The following is a 19,639-nucleotide window of genomic DNA, read 5'->3' as shown; positions in this document are numbered from 1 at the left end:
TTGTAGGGAATGCAAAAAGAGAAGTACCATACATTATCCTTATTGCTAGATTGAGTTATGCATATTTTCTTATTTACTCATTATTTTTCCCTTCTGTATGTATTGTATACAATTGATTCATTATGTAATCATCATTTACCATGTATGCTTGTATGTTAAACTCAATAAAAATATTTTTAAAAGAAGAAAAACAGAAGTAGCATTAGAACCACTGCCCTAGAAAGAGAGGGAATTCTGTGAAGAGAGCTGTAACAAGGTGTTTCTATTTCATATCAGAAAAGTTTTCTGTTTGTACAATATATGTTTTATATTAACATCCATGCACTAAGTCGTGTTCACAATGGTTTGAAGAGATCTCTAAGCCAGCAATTGGCATCTGTACAAATTCTGCTTCTTCTCCACTTTTGAATTAACTATTTTTCTGTTCAGAATTTTTTAATGTTTTAATGATTGAAAATTTTTTTTTAATCCCACAGCAATTTTATATGGATTCCTAATCTACGTTGCATTGGTTATTCTTGTCTGTTTAGGGCAGTTCATACAGGGGTAAGTGGCAAATTTAAGCATTTCTCAATGAAGATTTAATTTTTTACCAAGTGTTTATGGGGCTGGACAGAAAAATCAAATGGCAGAGTTGATTGCTGGGCTGTGATGTTTCTGATATCAGCTGGTGTCTGCAATTCATCTTATGATTGCACATCAGAATGTTTCATTTGCTGAAAAGGTTTTTGGTATATCCTGTAAATCAAGTTCCCTAAGTGAAAGCAGATTACCTGATTGTCCTTTTGCATCTCCACTTCTACAAGCTCTTTCATATTCTTTTGTACCAGTAAAAATGAGTCTCTGAGTCTATTGTTAGTGAGTCCGATGGTGGAGAGGTAGCAACTGTTTCTGAACCGGATGGTACGAGTCTTGTAGCACCTATGCCTCTTTCCTTATGGCAGTTGCGAGAACAGAGCATATCCTGGGTGTTGTGGATTCTTGCTGATAACTGCTGCTCTCAGATGGCAGCGTTCTATGTAGATGTTCTCGCTGGTGGGGAGAATTTCACCTATTATGTACTGGGCTGTGTCTACTAGCTTTTGTGGTATTGGTGCTCAGTGGTATTGGTGCCCCATAACAGACCGTGATGCCGCTAGCCAGTACACTTTCCACTATAAATCTGTAGAAGATCAGGACAACTAGAAGGTGGTTGCAGGAGAAGAACAGTTATAGGATTGCCTTGAGTCAGTGGATTGGATGGTATTCAAGAATTCCAGTGATATCTGAATTATTTCACCAGAGCCCATAACAAACTATCAAAACCGCTGTGGATGGGTGTGTCCCCACTAAATTTTTAAGGGTTATTCCCAACCAGAAACCCTGGATGAACAATGAAATCTGGAACCTGGTTAGAGCCATATCACAGATATTTAAGTCTGGCGATCTAGAGCACTAGGTTAGGAGCAGGAATAATCTATGTAAAGCCTTCTGAGCAAAGTGGAGATTTTGGACCAGAATGGAATCAAAAAAGGATACCAGACAGTATTGGCAGGACCTGAATGACAAAGGATACCAGACAGTATTGGCAGGGCCTGAATGACAAAGGATACCAGACAGTATTGGCAGAGCCTGAATGACAAAGGATACCAGACAGTATTGGCAGGGCCTGAATGACAAAGGATACCAGGCAGTATTGGCAGGGCCTGAATGACAAAGGATACCAGACAATATTGGCAGGGCCTGAATGACAAAGGATACCAGACAGTATTGGCAGGGCCTGAATGACAAAAGATACCAGACAGTATTGGCAGAGCCTGAATGACAAAAGATACCAGACAGTATTGGCAGGGCCTGAATGACAAAGGATACCAGACAGTATTGGCAGGGCCTGAATGACAAAGGATACCAGGCAGTATTGGCAGGGCCTGAATGACAAAGGATACCAGACAGTATTGGCAGGGCCTGAATGACAAAGGATACCAGACAGTATTGGCAGGGCCTGAATGACAAAAGATACCAGACAGTATTGGCAGGGCCTGAATGACAAAAGATACCAGACAGTATTGGCAGGGCCTGAATGACAAAAGATACCAGACTGTATTGGCAGGGCCTGAATGACAAAAGATACCAGACAGTATTGGCAGGGCCTGAATGACAAAAGATACCAGACAGTATTGGCAGGGCCTGAATGACAGAACTGTTACAAAACCAAATCCAGTGCAGTAAGAAACAGCAAAGCCTCACTCCCAGATGAACTCGATGCCTTCTACACCCGATTTGACCACCAGAACAAGGAAGAACCACTATGCATCCCCATGTCCCCCATGATCATTTACTATTAGTATCTGAGGATGTTGTGCGGGGTTCCTTCAGGAGAGTGAATCAAAGGAAAACCTGGTCCAAATGGAGTACCTGGCTGAGTACTGAACACATGGCTTTATGAAGTTGCCAATATATTCACTGATATCTTCAGCATCTCATTCTGGCAAGTCATAGTACACACTGGTTTAAAACAGGCCTCAATCATGCCTGTTCCAAAGAAAAGTGTGGTAACCTGTCAAAATGACTACTGACCAGTGACACTCAAACATACAATGAAGAAGTATTTTGAGAGGCTGGTGTTGAAGATATCAGCTCTTGTTTGAGTGACAACATGAATCATTTCCAATTTGCCTACTGCAGCATCAGGTCTATGATAGATTTCATCTCATTGGCTCTACACAAAGCCATGGAAGATCTGGACAGCAAAGATGCATATACCAGGATGTTCATTATCATCTCCAGTTCAGCACCATCATCCCCTCAAAATTTATCAGCAAACTCAAAGATCTGGCCTTCAATACCCCACTGTGTAACTGGATCCTGGATTTCCTCAGCTCCAGACCACAATCAGTGAGGATCGGTAAGAACATCTTCACAATCTCCATCAGTACAATAATAGCTGAGAATACCACAGGAGCGGGCTGTATAAAAAGGGGCAATGAATCAGCATTCATGAGGGAGATTGAAAACTTAACTGAATGGTGTACTAACAACAACCTCACACTCAATGTCACCAAACCAAAGAACTGATTGTGGTCTTGTGTAAGGCAAGTCCAGAGATGTATTATTCATTTATCATTAGGGGATCAGAGGTGGCGAGATATAAGCAATAAATTCCTGGGAGTTACTATCTCTGAGGTCCCTTCCTGGACACAAATGTCATAATGAAGAAAGCATGTAAGCATCTCTACTTCCTCGGGAGTTTGTGGAGGAACAAGTGGGTTCTGCGCCTTGTCGGAGTGAGATGTTGAAGATATCCATGAAAATATTGGCCAGTTGGTCAGATGAAGCATTTCTGAGAAAGAAGCTGTGGAATGCATAACTGCAATCTCTTTAAAACAGAATCCACACTGACTTTTCAGAATAGGTTGAGTGGGTGACTGAAGGGTGAAGAAGTGATTTGTGATTAAGACTACTAAACATGCAAATCATACATGTGAATACCCTGATATTTGTAAAATGAGCAATGAGAGTTTATTGTCATGTATTTAATTCTTGTAGTCAACCAGGTACATAAGATGCACACATTAAAATATTTTACATTAAAAAACATATGCTGAGACAAAAAAAAGAGATAAATTTAAAGGATAAATATTTATTGTTGTATAACTGAGGAGTCAATTAAACAGAGATCTGGGAATACAGAAACACAATTCCTTGAAACTAGTGTCACAGGTAGATAGGGTTGTAAAGTTGGTCTTCATAAATCAAAATATTGATTACAGGAGTTGGGATGTTCTGATGAAGTTGTACAAGACATTGGTGAGGCCAAATTTAGAGTATTGTGTGCAGTTTTGGTCACTTGACTACAGAAGGGTATCGATAAGATTGGAAAAAGTGCAGAGAAGATTTACGAGGATGTTGCTGAGACTAGATGACCTGAGTTGCGCAGAAAGGTTAAACAGGTTATTCCCTAGAGCATAGAAGAAAAGAAGAGATTTGATAGAGGTATGCAAAGTCATGAGAGCTGTGGAGAGAGTAAATGCAAGTCTGCTTTTTCCACCTTGGTTGGGTTAAGTGTAAAGCTGAAATGTTTAAAGAGAACCTGATTGGGATCTTCATGCAGAGAATGGTGGGTGTGTGGAATGAGCAGCCAGTTGAAGTGGTGAATGCAGACTCAATTTTGACTTTTTAAGAAAAATTTATGTTGGCACATGGATGGGAGGGGTATGGAGGGCAGGTCAATGGGACTAGGCAGAATAATAGTTTGGAACAGATTAGATGGACCGAAAGGCCTGTTCCTGTGCTGAGTGTAGGCCTGACGGCAATGAACGAAAAACTTTTAATGTTGCTTGTTTCCCCAAATTAGAGTCGTGGAGCATGGAACAGGCCGTTTGTCCCAACTTGTTCATGGTGACAAGCTGGCATTCTGCTCATACGTTATATTCTTTTACATAGTTCACATTCTTCTCTAAACCCTTCCTATCCATCATCTGTCTAAAGGATTCTTGAATATTGAAATCTACTCACTTCTTTAGCTTCCTCTGGATTTTTGTTTCAGATGCATACTATACTATCCACTGAGTGAAAAAGTTACCCTTCAGGTCCCTCTTGAATATCTCTCCTCTCACCTTAAACTTATGCTGTCTAGTTCTAGAATACTCTACTATTGAGTTGGGGAGAAGGGTGATGAGGAATGATTGCAAATATTAATTTACCTGTTCTCATGTACATTTTAAAAAAAAAATGCCTTCAAGAGGGGAATATGAAAGAATGTTTGGGGTTAGAAATTCTTCCTCTAAGCCCCACACTGATGTAAGGCATGTAGATTATACAGAATACATTTCTGAAATTGTTTCATAGTCTTGTATCTTTTAATGATAACATTTAACTATGTTCTGCATTTAATGTATGCAACTGAAGATGGATTTCTATCTTATTCTCTGTCTTTCAGTTGGGTGGGTTTTGGGGGAGGGGGTGGGTGTGGTTGAGATAAAGAAACAGGGAAAAGCTGAATTTTGGTTCCTTTCTTCTCCAGACTGAGTCCTTTTAAAAACCTATTGTTCCGCCTATCAAATCAAGTGGCGATGGAACGGTTAATCAACTCGGTAAGTAATGAACAACTATTTATTTAGGGCTGTGTGAAGGCAGGAAAAGTGGGTAGTAAATAGATGGTGTAGGAGAGTAGAGAATGAAGGAAATAATGTGATAGAGGGAATGCCTAATCAGTATATGACAAATTTTTTAAAAAATTGTAGATTCTGGAAATCCAAAACAAAATGGGTCAAACAGCATCTGTGGAAAGGGAAGAACTGGTAGTTGATATTATTGAGTCAAACACCCTTCTAATGTAGAGGATTGACTGGGTTGAAATCACAGCAATAGACCTGCGCACATTTGTGTTTACAAGCTCTTCTTGCAGTTTGATCTTAAAATCAATCACGTGTCCATAAAACTAGCAATAATTTGACTATTCGTCCTGTTAAGGAGATGCATTCTGGAGAAATTTTGGTTGCTGCGTAGGAAGGTTTTTTTTGTAACTAGTATCTGTTTATAAAAATAGTATGGTTTCTCTTCCTCTGCAATATTTTGGCAATTAGAGCATCTTTAATAGAAAGTATGAATGCTTTGTTTCAAAGGAGCTGGGATCACCAATCCATTTGGCTGACAGCACAAATCAAAGTAACCTCCTGCCCGAACGTCATGCAGGCTCCCTTCGCCTTCGTTCACTTGACACTTTGCGAGGGTAAGTGTATTTTAAGAGCATTTTAAAGCCTTCTCAATGAATAAACTATGATGTCAAAATGCATTTAAGTAAAACCTTTTCTGTGCTCCACGTTGTTTGTAGGGAAGCTTCTCATCAGAGGTTTATTTAATCCTGATATGTAGCAGCTGCTCTGGTACAGACTGCAGTGCTACAGTTACTTTGTTGGCATTTTTTAGCTTTGGTTAATGTATGAACATCTGGTTTTGGTCCCCTCTTCCCATTTAGAAACACAAATGACCTCATCCCTCTCAAAAGCACAGAACAGGTTTTGCTCAAATGTATTCTGGGAACATAGTTTATTCATTGTACTTTACAAAATAAAACCAATGGAGCAGTGCATTGAATCCCACTAGTTCTTCATTTAAGTAATGGCAGAAATCAGATCCTGATCCTAAAGACTGGGATGCAATGAAAATTAATCACATTTTCAATCAACTAATTTCAATGGCTAGAGCTACAAGAGACTGATTGAATGCTGGATTTGAAGCAAAAAAGCATACGAGTTGGAGGAACTCAGCAGGTTGTGTTGCATGTATTGTCTGGGAGGCTATGTGGAGAGCGACAAAAGGAATTTTTGACATTGCATGTTCATTCACTCTGGTATTCAATCTACAGTGGGATTTTTCTTTGTTAGTGCTATGAGTTAATAATGTGATCAGTGGAGCTGCAGTCTTAATGATTGTTTAACAGTAGATGAGTGTGAATGAAATGGAGTTTCGTGTGCATTGCGCCCAGTACTGAAACCTTAGTTAGCCTTTACTTCATATGAATGCTGCATTACCTGCTGAATTTCGCCAGTACATTTGTGTATTGCACTCAACCCCAGTAGACTTCCTTGTTTCACTCGTCTTTCCGTGCTCTTCAGTATTTGCCAGCTAGAAAGTGTGCATGACATTCCATATGTAAAGCAATATTTTTCCCGGTATCATTCCTGATAGTTTACAATTTGTTTCAATGTACAATGCAGTTTTTGGTGGTTTGGTCAGGTTGAAGGGAAAGATTCATTTTGATGTGCAGATGGTGCAACTGAGAGCTTGGTGTGGTGGGTGAATCTGGCTGGCTATTGCGCACTGGTGATGCGACTTTGTTGCTCAACAGATAATTGTACAAATGTACTTGAAGTTCCATGTAACTTGTTCTAAATAAAAATGAAGAATGATTAAAACAGTGATTTAATGTTTCTGAATCAGTTAACAAGTTACATGCCTTGAGTCTTTGATCCTATTTACTCTTAATTTGATTCAAGGTATCGAGGCTGAATGCTTTTCAGTGCACAGGTAGATAGAATGTAACTGTTTTTCTTTATCCTCACCTAGGTTAGCTTTGGTGATCATGATCTTTGTTAACTATGGAGGTGGGAGATACTGGTTCTTCAAACATGAAAGTTGGAATGGTGGGTTAGACTTTTTTTTGCTCATGGATGTAACTATGACCACTGTTCTGACAGCGTTACAGTTTCATACTGTGAATAAACTGCTCTTGGTCATGTGAGTTATGATGGCTTGTTTTGTGAAACTGAATAAAACATTAATTGGCCATGTTACATTAATTTGTTAGATCTTCTGGAACTCTCTCATTCCCTAAGTCTGCCATTTTGGCTCATTAGTGTCTTTTAAGACTCTTCTTAAATCCTGCATATTTGGGCAGGCTGTTGGTCAGATTTCCCTTGGGGTGGGTGCCTCACAAAATGCAATTGAAAGTGAGACCTTGAGGTATTGCTGTGTTGAGAGTTTTATAAATACAATTTGGTAACAATGGCTGATACAATTAAAATGATTGTACTTTTCACTGGTTTTGGGCAAACTCTTCAAAATGCATCGCAGTCAAATGGCTTTTACTTGATTATGTTGTATTTATAGTTTCCATCAACATTGATGCTAATATTTTCTGAATTCTTTTCCTTACAGGATTAACAGTAGCAGATTTAGTTTTTCCTTGGTAAGAATTGTTTATTTTTTTACACTTTAGACAAGATTGTGGGGTCTTAGACTAATAGTTACTGTACATTTGCAAGTCTCACAGGTGATAATTGATTTGGTAGCATGTTACCTCTAAATCTGAAAGCTATTGTCCAAATTCTACTCTAAACACAGGTGCAGCCTTTTTGATGAAGCATTAATCCATGTCTTTTTGGATACTGAAGAGGTCTATTAAAATGTTTGAAGAACATGGCTATTTTGGTGACCTAGCTAGAAAAATGCTTATTTTACTTTTGGAAAAAGTTATTCTTAAAAAAAAATGCTTTACAATTAAACAGCATAAAATGCACATAACATTTTCACTGGGTGATGTGAATTAAGCAATTCTAAATTGAGAGAAATTATCCATATATCTGAAAGGTAACAAACTTGATTTTCAATATATTAGTTTACCTGTTTTCTATTGTCTAGGTTTGTGTTTATCATGGGGACATCAATTGCTCTCTCTCTGAACTCAGCATTACAAGTTAACCGCTCTAGGTGGAAACTGTTGGGTAAAGTTGCTTGGAGAACTACAGCCTTGATATTGCTTGGCATCTTTATCATTAATCCAAATTATTGCAAGGGGCCACGTAAGTGTTGACTTGGAGACATGCTTGAATATTTAACTGTTTGAATTTACATTGAATGTGAAGCCAGAAAGACCAAGAGCAGACAGAATGATTGTCCATTCCCACCCTTGTTTAAGGTTCAAAATCCCTTTTATAGTTATTGTTTTATTTTACCATATATAATGTACTTCTACTTTTGTCTGCTATAAGGTGAGCAAAGAAACTCCGTGAGCCTCTAACAATAGTGAAAGAGAAGCAAAGAGAGTCCCTTCAGAGGCACTGAAAGTCCATGAATTTGCCTCCAGTGCTTCTGTAGCCTTACAGACTCCTGTTCAATCTGTTGGCAACCTGAGCTCCAGATCCAATCCTTTGGTACAATCAAGAAGGCTTCAGTGCCAAAGTCCCTCAGGGGCCCTTGCACTCAGCACCCTCTCGAAACCAGATACCCGTGAGGCAGCCTCCAGCAACCCGTAGCTTGTGCGAGTCCTTTGACCGCAAGTCACCAGCCATTCTCAGCCTGTGTGAGTGAGTTCTTTGCATGTCGCCAGCAGCCAAAAGCTGCAGTGGGTCCTTCAGCTGCTAAGCCCCTTGCTGGGCCACTGCTGTGGTCACCGTTCTGTAGCGTCGTCTCCCATTTTTCTCCTATCCCAAAGAGAAATAAACAAATTTTATAGGAGCTTCATTAAGGCAGCTTAAACTTGCACAATCCAAATATTTTATGACATGGGTAGCTGGTTAGAAGCATATTTCGTTTAAGTATAGTTAAATATCTTCTAATCATAGAAATACCACGTTTGAAATAAATAAATGAGCAAAATATTGAGAGTTTGCAGTATTTAAAATATCTGGACCTTGTTTCAGGCAGAATGATACCAGTGGCATAATTGCCAGCAAAAGGATCAGCAAACTAGTCTGTTTTAATTCTGTGGTTTGCTTTTCTTTCCTGCAGTTTCCTGGGATACTCTGCGAATCCCTGGCGTGCTTCAGAGGCTAGGTCTTACATATGGTGTGGTTGCTTTCCTGAAGATTTGTGGAAAAGCCTATCGTGAAAGTATTTCTCTGGTAAGAAAAAGCTGTGATGAATTTGTCTTGATCTTTACTTTGGGTTAGTGTTGGACAAGGATGTGAAAACTGTTGGAAAAATTGTTGACTTCGTATATTTGAAGCAATCTTAGCATAAAGTTATGAATTTTATATTAAAAAAATTTGAGCCACCGTGAAGGAGGCAAGCTGAGTTCTTGTTAAGGGTTTTGCGAGAGAATGTTGGAGGAGGAAGTGAGGGTACTTCTGTGGCATGGCTCTTGTTCCTACTTGGTTATTTTGGCTTGGGAAGTAGTGTGGCAGTTAGTGCTCCACTATTATACTTGCCAGCAACCCAGGTTCTAAACTGGCGGGTCTGTAAGGCATTTGTATGTTCTCTCCATGTTTGCGTGGGTTTCTTCTGGGTGCTTTGGTTTCCTCCCACCCTCAAAATGTATGAGGTCTGCAGGTTAATTTGTGTAATTTGGCAGCACGGGGTCGTGGGCCTGTTACCATTCTGTATCTCTATTTTTTTTAAAAATGCCTGAATAGAAAGAATTAACTTTGCATCTTGACACTTGCATTACTGCTGCTCAGTTGGCTAGAAAGCATGAGAAGCTGGAGGGGATCAGTGAGTCAGGCAGGCATCTATAGATAGAAAAGGTCCATCAGCATTTTGGTCAGGGTCCTTCGTTCACTATAAAGTGTATTGTGGTGGCATAATAAGTTGGTGATCTGAATCTCTTTAAGGCTGATTCATTACAAATTCTCTGCAAGTTTTGTTCAGATAATTGCTCATGTCACTGCATGGGGACAGTCATGCTAAAGAGCTAATCACCTGCAGGCTTGAATAAGAGTTCAAGACACATCATAATAATCTGAGAATTTGAGTTCAGTTTTAAAAGAAATCTGCAAATGCCAGGAAAAGTTTCCGTGAGTTACAATGTTCTTGGTTCTCCAAGATCACATCATTCCCTCGGGCTATGCAATGGTTTCCTGTGTACATTCTCTGGAATGTGACTAAAACATAACATTTTTTTTGACTTGAGATTGCTCTTTACTGGGTCCTATCATGGTTTCAAATGTCGATTCTCAAAGTCAAACCATTCTTGCAAAAACTTGTTTTTTTAACATTTGTTTTTATTGCTCTAGGACAACTGGTGGTCTCCAGCAAGGGATGTTTTGATCCACTGGCCCCAGTGGATTTTTATTCTGGTACTGGAGGGCATTTGGCTATGTCTGACTTTTCTACTGCCTGTACCAGGGTGTCCACGGTAAATATTTGTTTTCCTTCTGTTTCTGCAATGGAATAACTTTTTTTCCATTGGATGAGTTTTCACAAACACCAATGTGAGAAGCAGGATGACCATGGTTTCTAAAGTGGGTCAAATGTTGAAGATAGTCCTCTGTCTCATCAGTACTATTTGTATACCAATAAATCTTTAATGTTGCAACATCTGAGGCTCGGTGGGCAGAGAAGGGAGGAATGGAGATTGTGAGCATGTTCGTATATTTAGCAGATTTGTCATCACTGTTGTATTCCTTAAGAACAAGTTATTTAAGAACCAATCCACTACTTTAATGAAATAAAATAAAATCTATCGGTTGAGACCCTTTAACCCTCCAAAAGGTTGACTCTCCATGATGCTGCCTGACTTGCTGAGTCCCTCCAAAATTTTTGTTTGGTCCAGCATCTGACCTGCTTGTGTTTTACTATAATAAAGGCATTTGGCCGTATTCATGATTATCATGTTGCTAAACTATTTAAAGCATAAGAGAACCTGACATCCTTGTGTTTTTCTGCCATTGTTGCATCCAAGAATTGTTTTTGAAAAGTGTTGTAATCACAATTACTAGTCCTAACTAATCCAAGATTGGGCCCTGTGCTTTTGGCTCCCCCCCCCCCCTCCACTCTGGACATTGTACATGCATACATGCAATTTTTAAAAGCTAATTTTGGGATACTGCTGGCATATTTGCAATTCCTGATTGCCTTAAAAAGGTGGTGGCGGACTACTATTGACTGTTATTAAGGTGTTCCCACGCTGCTCCAGTTTGTTGTCCTTGTGACTTTAATTTCACTTTTTGAAGGGTTCATTCAGTAAAACATCCCCCTGATCTTGCAGGAAATTGGGTAAATGTCTTCTGCTTTTCTATTCTCATATTATTATTTCCTTTGGAGACATTCTTGTTTAAGTACTACAGATGCTGGCATATTTTAATCTATCTTTTAAAACTTTATCGTGATTGAATCTGGCATTGAAAATTTACACGTGCAGAATCTTAACTATGATTCTGGAGATGCTTGTTCCCAAGTTGTTCACCCACGATTAAATTTAATTCATTTCTCATCACTGAATTAGGAAATTTCTTGTCTGTTCTCATCCATCAGAAGAAATGGTCAGGCCAAAAACGTCCATTGCCTTTTAATTTCCACAGATGCTGCATGACTTGTCGAGTTTTACAGCTTTTTGTGTTACATTTTTTTGATTTCTACTCTTCAATTTGTATTTTCTCTCAATTTACCGCATATTGTATCCATCCCGTCCTTGGAAGGGTTTGATTGAATGTTTTATTTCAAGTTAAGATTGAAGCCTTCTAATTATCCGAGCTGGGCCATCAAGTTCTCATTTATGTACCTGGAAAAATTCAAGTTTTTTTTAATCATCTGACTGTACATATAGAGCTAGACGAAACAGTTTTTTCACCAGACCACAGTGCACATATATACACACACATTGCACGGCACATAAAAATCACATCTATATATATACAGATATAATTTAAAATAAATATTTGGAATTATTTACTCAGTCACAAGATCCTGTTCATCAATCTCATGGCCTACAATATAGGAGGCTATTTGCCCATTTAAACAATGCTATCTCAGTTCCCCACTTAATTTCTCTCATCGAGTCTTTGGCATGTTTATCAACTGCTTCAGTTCTCCTGCCACCCATATACATTTGGAGTAATTTGCCATACGTCATTAACCTCCCAGCACATCCTTGGGATGTGATAGAAAGCCAGAGCCCATGAAACTCGCAAAGTCACAAGGAGAAAGCACAATTGATCAAGATTAAACCCAGGTTGTTGGAATTGTGGCAGTAGTAACTCCCCTGTTAAACCTACATCTAAAACAAAAAAATGTGTTGCTTGCCAGAGGTTACCTCGGTCCTGGAGGGATTGGAGACTTTGGACAGTTTGAAAATTGCACTGGAGGAGCTGCAGGGTATATTGATCGTTGGGTATTTGGAGAGAAGCATATTTATCAACATCCTTCTTGCACAGTAAGGACTTGCTGGATTTTACATTTCACTAATAGGTTAAGAATTGCTATTTTTATACCTCTCATGAAATATTTTGACACCATAAGAACTTCCATTACTTTAATTCCAATTTTTTTGCACTTTGGTAACTGAACGTTTATCTATCTTTATTATTGTTAATTTTTTTTGGCTTGGCTTCGCAGACGAAGATTTATGGAGGGGTGTGTCCACGTCTGCTGCAGGCTCGTTGGTGACTGACAAGTCCGATGCGGGACAGGCAGGCACGGTTGCAGCGGTTGCAAGGGAAAATTGGTTGGTTGGGGTTGGGTGTTGGGTTTTTCCTCCCTTGTCTTTTGTCAGTGAGGTGGGCTCTGCGGTCTTCTTCAAAGGAGGTTGCTGCCCGCCGAACTGTGAGGTGCCAAGATGCACGGTTGGAGGCGAGGTCAGCCCACTGGCGGTGGTCAATGTGGCAGACACCAAGAGATTTCTTTAAGCAGTCCTTGTACCTCTTCTTTGGTGCACCTCTGTCTCGGTGGCCAGTGGAGAGCTCGCCATAGAACACGATCTTGAGTTCAGTGTGCCTGATGGAGATGTGGTGGGGCTGGTGGTCATGGTGGGGAGCTGGCTGATGGAGGACCTCAGTTTTCTTCAGGCTGACTTCCAGGCCAAACATTTTGGCAGTTTCTGCAAAACAGGACGTCATGCGCTGGAGAGCTGGCTCTGAATGGGCAACTGAAGCGGCATCGTCTGCAAAGAGTAGTTCACGGACAAGTTGCTCTTGTGTCTTGGTGTGAGCTTGCAGGCACCTCAGATTGGAGAGACTGCCATCCATGCGGTACCGGATGTAAACAGCGTCTTCATTGTTGAGGTCTTTATTGGCTTGTTTCAGCATCATGCTGAAGAAGATATTAAAGAGGGTTGGTGCGAGGACGCAGCCTTGCTTCACGCCGTTTTCAATGGAGAAGGGTTCGGAGAGCTCATTGCTGTATCTGACCCAACCTTGTTGGTTTTCGTGCAGTTGGATAACCATGTTGAGGAACTTGGGGGGGCATCCGAGGTGCTCTAGTATTTGCCAAAGAATTTAATGTGTATTATTTTCACAAAGCAAAAGTAGCTAATTCTGCAGCAAATAAGAATTTTGTAAATGTACATTGTACGATGTTTACGAAAAATTATTTGGCTATTTTTTAATTTATAAAAGCATTGTTAATCTCTAATGAATTGATGTCATCATGGGAATCTTTGCAGCATGTAAAATCATAGCAACAAATCGGATCTAGTTCCTGGAACGGTTTAGTCAGGAAAAATGTTGGAAGGTGGTAACAAAGGAGATAATAAAGGCAGGGTGATAGATGTGCATGGACTAAAAGGCATTTGACAAGATCCCGCATGGTAGGCTGGTCCAAAAGGTCAAAGCACCAATGTGAGCTGGCAAATTAGATCTAAAACTTAATAGGTGGTGGTGGAAGGATGTTTTTTTAATCTGATTAGAAGTCAGTGGCTAGTGATGTTCAGCAGCATTTAGTGGGGGGAACTTCTGTTACTTGCGATTCTAGATTAACAACTTGGTTGGGAATATAGGAGGTATGAATGGTAAGTCGGTAGTGTTGTGGAAAGCATGGGTTGCCTCAGACAAAGCAAGATGTGGGCTGGATACAGAATTGGGGAGATGGCATATGGAATTTTATTCTGACAAATAGAATGGCGAAAGTGCAAAGCAGATTCACTAAGATATTGTCAAGTTCTGGGGATTTCAGACGTGGGTAGAGATTGGATAGAGTAGGCTTGTTTTACCTTGAGGTGACAGAGGCTGATTTGTGACCTGCAAGAGGTATACAAGATTATAGGGCAGTCAAAAGCAAGAGGGCATAGTTTTAAGATGAGAGGCAGGAATTTTAAAGGGAATCTGAGGGGTAATATTTAAAAAGAACTCTTGTTTGATAACTGGAACATGCTGCAGTGGGAGGTGATGGAATCAGATACAATCACTTTAAAGCATTTGGATAGACCTGTAGTAAAAGCATAGTAGGATATTGTCCTAATAGTAGTGTGCCGATAATCAAAATGACAGGTACTAATCTGATGGGCTGTGGGGCAGTTTCTGGGTTATTTAGCTTGAGTAAAGCTCTGAAGAACTGTTCAGTTACTGTTGCAATGTAGAGAATTTAAACAGACAACTTCAGTATTAACAAGTAGTGATTAAAATCTTGTCATCTAAAATACTGTGGAGTCCCTTTGCCAAAAATAATTGGCCTCATGATGTCTGTTGTTTGAGTATGATTCTTGATAAGAAAGGACTTTTCCAGGGACCACATTAGTTGAATCTGAGATACAGAGCTCTATAGTTCATATAACTTGAGTAGTGTAAGATTTGTATGTGTATAAATGGGTATTCCATCTTGAACACAAAGACTAGGCTAGAGAAGATGCTTAGAGGAATTTATGCCTGCATCTAGACATAAACTAACCTTATAAATTAATTCAAGTTCAGTTTAATAGTTCAAAATATCAACTATCAAATTTTGGAAGAATCTTCTATGTAAACTAACAGACGCAACAACAAAAAAAAATGCTTCAAAATCTATGATAGAAACAATTGTAAGGAACAGGAAACCTTTGAAGTAACAAAACCTGTTTTGCTTTGCTGCTTTTCTCGTCCCAGTTTCGTGCTCACTGAAACTGATGGGAAGGATCAGTGACTTTTTTTTAAAAAAAGTCTCCTTCTTATTCCCATTTATCTGTACAAAGATGTACCCTGTAAGTCACTCTGAGAATGGCTGTGAAGGGAGACGTTTTGAGAGGAGTACCAGAATGTACTAAACAAAATGTTTGAACATGATTGAAGTTTTGAGAAATGTTTGTCAGTGTGGGATTTTCATGCTTGGACTTTGAACTCTTCTGTGGATGCTGCCTTTTGTTTTAATATTGTAGGGCTTGTTTTGAATGAAGGATGTAATTAACATCCAAGTACTTTTTGTTTTGAAGATGCTTTATAAGACAACACTGCCTTTTGATCCAGAGAACTTGCTGGGACTAATCAATTCGATTGTGATGGCATTTCTGGGATTGCAGGTAACAGCCATTAGTTATACAGGCAGCTGAGGAAGTTTGAAAGTGAATTGAGAGCAGTTAAATGTCTTGAGATTTGAGGAGCACCCATGTGGTGATGAACAATCTTGTATAATGTGTTCCCAAACAATGTTACAGCTTGAAAAAGTGTGAAAGTTGTGTTATGTTCCGTTAGGAATTATTCAACACAATTTGATGAGATTCATAGAAACATAGAAGATAGGAGCAGGAGTAGGTCATTCGACCCTTCGAGCCTGCTCCGCCATTCAACGAGATCATGGCTGATCTTAAAGTTCAGTACCCCGTCCCCGCCTTCTCTCCGTAACCTTTAATACCCTTATACTGAAGAAATAGATCTAATTCCCTCTTAAATATATTTTAATGAACCTGCCTCTACTGCCCTCTGTGGCAATGAATTCCACAGATTCACCACCCTCTGGGTAAAGAAATTCCTCCTCATCTCGGTCCTAAATGGTTTGCCTATTATCCTCAAACCATGGCCCCGGGTTCTGGATTTTCCCATCATTGGAAACATCCCATCTGCATCCATTCTGTCCAGTCCTGCCAGAATTTAATATGTCTCTATGAGATCCCCTCTCAATCTTCTAAACTCCAGGGAGTAAAATCCCAATTTGCGCAATCTTTCCTCAGAAGTCATTCCTGCCATTCCAGGTATCAGCCTGGTGAATCGCCTCTGCACTCCCTCCATTGCAAGAACATCCTTCCTTAGATCAGGTGACCAAAACTGCACACAATACTCCAGGTGTGGTCTCACTAAGGCCTTGTACAGCTGCAGTAAGGTATCCTTGTTCCTATACTCAAACCCTCTTGATATGAAGGCCAACATACCATTTGCCTTTTTAACCGCCTGCTGTACCAGCATGCTCGCCTTCAGAGACTGATGTACAAGTACCCCTAGGTCTCTCTGCATTTCCCCATCTCTTAATCTATTGCCATTCAAATAGTAATCTGCCCTCTGGTTTGTATTACCAAAGTGGATAACCTCACATTTATCCACATTGTAGTGCATTTGCCATGTATCTGCCCAGTCCCTCAATTTATCCAAATCACACTGGAGCTTCCTGACCCCCTCTTCCATGCACACAACCCCTCCTAGCTTAGTGTCATCTGCAAATTTGGAGATATTACATCCAATCCCCACATCTAGATCATTAATGTAAATTGTGAACAGCTGGGGTCCCAGTACAGATCCCTGTGGCACCCCACTGGTCACCGCCTGCCACTCAGAAAACGAGCCTTTTATTCCAACTCTCTGTCTTCTACCTGCCAGCCAGTTCTCAATCCACATCAATACTTTGCCCCCAATCCCATGAGCCTTGATTTTGGAAGCCAGTCATTTATACGGGACCTTATCGAAGGCCTTTTGGAAGTCCAGGTACACCACATCCACTGGCTCTCCCCCATCTATTTTATCTGTCACCATCTCAAAGAATTCCGGTAGATTTGTCAAGCACGATTTACCTTTTGTAAATCCATGTTGACTCCGTCCGATCCCTTCTCTGCTAGTCATATGCTCCGCTATTACATCCTTAATAATGGATTCCATCATTTTGTCCACTACTGATGTAAGGCTCACCGGCCGATAATTCCCCGCTTTTTCTCTACCCCCCTTTTTAAATAGTGGGGTAACATTAGCTACCCTCCAATCCATGGGTACTGATCCTGAGTCTATCGAGTTCTGGAAAATATTTCTTAAAGCATCTGCTATCTGAATGGCCACTTCCTTGAGTTTACCCTAGGATGTAGATTATCAGGCCCTTGGGATTTATCTGCATTCAATCCCATGAATTTCCCCAAGACCATGTCCTTAGAGATACTGATTTCTTTCAGTTCCTCCCTTGCATTAGTCTCTATGTTTCCCAACATCCTTGGGAGGTTATTTGGCTACTCATCAGGGATGAATTTGATGGCAAGCTATCACTGATGTCTCTTCCTGGTTGTGCAGTTTCAAGAAAAACAAGTCCTCTTCAAGGGAAAACCACTAAGTTTGTTCTTGGATAGCATAGACAGTGACCTTATAGGACAATCCTTGAAACTTAAAAATATCACCTTAAAAACAGGTTGTCCTATACAAAGAATATAAACATCTTAACTTGGCAATGAAGTTGCAGTACTGCCACCATCTTCCCGCCAGCTCTGATGCAATCTCGCACATGCCGTTAATTATTTGCAAAGTCTCACTGCTCCTCCACTGGGTCCATCCACAGTTCTGACTGCTGTCGGCTCTGTACAGGCTTTAAATGGCATGTTACAAGAGCCGACAGTGGTTCATTTTAAAAATATCCAAATAAAATTTAAACCTTTAAATGATAATTTATTAAAATATTGTGATTTGGCTTTTAACAGCATCCACTGGTCAGTGGTAAGTGTCAGATTTGGGGGGCCATCTTATACAATGGGCATCGCTCAAAACCAACATTTTAGGTGGAAATTCCAGGTTTGTCCTTATACAAGAGTTCTTAGAAGACAAAAATACCTGGATTAAAATGTGTATCTTTGTTTGTTAATGCTTTATTTTATTGTAATGTACCTATGGAACATTTATTTGATAAAACAAATTAAAATAATGAAAAAGAAAATATATATCTTTGTAATTTCAGAACATTTGGAAGTGCTTTGCAGTAAGAATTCCATAGAAATAGATCAATATAGCTCAGAGACAGGCCCTTTGGCCCACAAAGTCTGAATCCTTTGAATTGTACTTATAATGTAAGACTGATGCCTAAGTAACCTGACTGTTTCTTATGATTTGAGTACAGATACAAGTGTGTGTCGTTGTAAGGTTGTAATTTTCTTTCTTTACAGGCTGGAAATATTTTTATTATTTACAAAGGTCAAAACAAGCAGATTGTGCTAAGATTTTTATTTTGGAGCATTTTGCTGGTAAGTAAATTAATATAAAAGACCTTTCACTATATCAAGTAGAGAGCATCTGGTTAGTGAAATGGTCCTTGTTTGTCTAACATGATCTGCTTTGATGCCTGCAGGGTGTTATTTCAGCTATCCTTACAAAATGCTCTAAAGACCATGGATTCATACCAGTCAACAAAAACCTATGGTATGTATGTTGTATTAGACAAGTGGGACCATATCACTGCAAGTAACAACTTGCAATGTTACCTAGAGTATGAACAATTTGCATAACTTTTTTTTCGAGATGAACTACTTGCCTCAACTGTAACAGGACATATAATCTATAAAGGGAGATTGATCTTGTAACAGTACAAAGAATATGTGAGTTGTCTGCTACAGATGGAGTTAATTCTTGTTTCTGTGTCAGCAAACATTTTAACATGAACATCTTTAAAATATTGTATGTTTGGTTATGGTCACTTTTAATCATGGCTAGAGGGGATCGGGGGCAGTAATAACCGTACTCTTGCTTGATTCTAACCTTCAGAAGCTACAAGAAATAAATAATTTGTCATCATTTAAACTGAGTTATAGATTTATTGTTCTTGAACAACCTGTTGGCAATCTGCTCTTTTTCTTTTAGTCTTGGCTAATTATGGGTGGCCTGGTTAGCATTAGCAGTTAGTGCAACACTGTTACTGCACCAGTGACTGGGATTTGAATCCTGTGTTGTCTGTCAGAAGTTTGTATGATCTCCCCATGTCTGCGTGAGATTTCCCCGGGTGCTCCAGTTTCCTCCCACCATTCAAAATGTACCAGGGCTGCATGTCAATTGGGTGTATTTTGGCGGCACAGGCTCATGGGCTGTATGTCTAAATTTTTTTTTTAATTTTAAAAGAAAATTGAATCCTATTTATTGATGTATGATACAGGTACACAATCCTTTATCTGGAACCCGTGGGGGACAGGGTGTCCTGAATTTCGGATTTTTCCGGATTTCGGAAAGCCAGGTTTAAACCCACCTGAATTGTGCTGCCTTATCCACCCCCACCCCCTTCCAGTCGTGCTGCCGGTCTCTCCCCCTCGCCAGCCCAACTCGCGCTGCCGGTATCGCCCCCTCGCCGGCCCGACTTGCGCTGCCGGTCT

At 39.8% G+C, this 19,639-nt stretch overlaps 1 protein-coding gene across 4 annotated transcripts in view; it reads left to right on the top strand.

Annotated features, from left to right (window-relative positions):
* hgsnat (heparan-alpha-glucosaminide N-acetyltransferase) overlaps window positions 1-19,639 on the top strand; it is a 40,875-nt gene that overhangs the window by 19,463 nt on the left and 1,773 nt on the right. For 3 of the 4 annotated variants that reach the window (XM_069925842.1, XM_069925843.1, XM_069925844.1), the window contains 12 exons: window positions 477-546; window positions 5,003-5,072; window positions 5,604-5,710; window positions 7,048-7,124; window positions 7,639-7,669; window positions 8,122-8,282; window positions 9,211-9,323; window positions 10,434-10,555; window positions 12,445-12,571; window positions 15,536-15,622; window positions 18,446-18,523; window positions 18,628-18,698. In XM_069925842.1, coding sequence (XP_069781943.1) covers window positions 477-546; window positions 5,003-5,072; window positions 5,604-5,710; window positions 7,048-7,124; window positions 7,639-7,669; window positions 8,122-8,282; window positions 9,211-9,323; window positions 10,434-10,555; window positions 12,445-12,571; window positions 15,536-15,622; window positions 18,446-18,523; window positions 18,628-18,698 — 1,114 coding nt within the window. Of the gene's footprint in view, window positions 1-476; window positions 547-5,002; window positions 5,073-5,603; window positions 5,711-7,047; window positions 7,125-7,638; window positions 7,670-8,121; window positions 8,283-9,210; window positions 9,324-10,433; window positions 10,556-12,444; window positions 12,572-15,535; window positions 15,623-18,445; window positions 18,524-18,627; window positions 18,699-19,639 lie in introns of those variants that run through there. The other variant, XM_069925845.1, reaches the window with a different exon arrangement.

The sequence above is a fragment of the Narcine bancroftii genome, chromosome 3 (assembly GCF_036971445.1).
Source record: "Narcine bancroftii isolate sNarBan1 chromosome 3, sNarBan1.hap1, whole genome shotgun sequence".
NCBI lineage: Eukaryota > Metazoa > Chordata > Chondrichthyes > Torpediniformes > Narcinidae > Narcine > Narcine bancroftii.
Note: the sequence above shows the minus strand (reverse complement) of the source record. Positions and strands in the feature narration are given on the sequence as shown.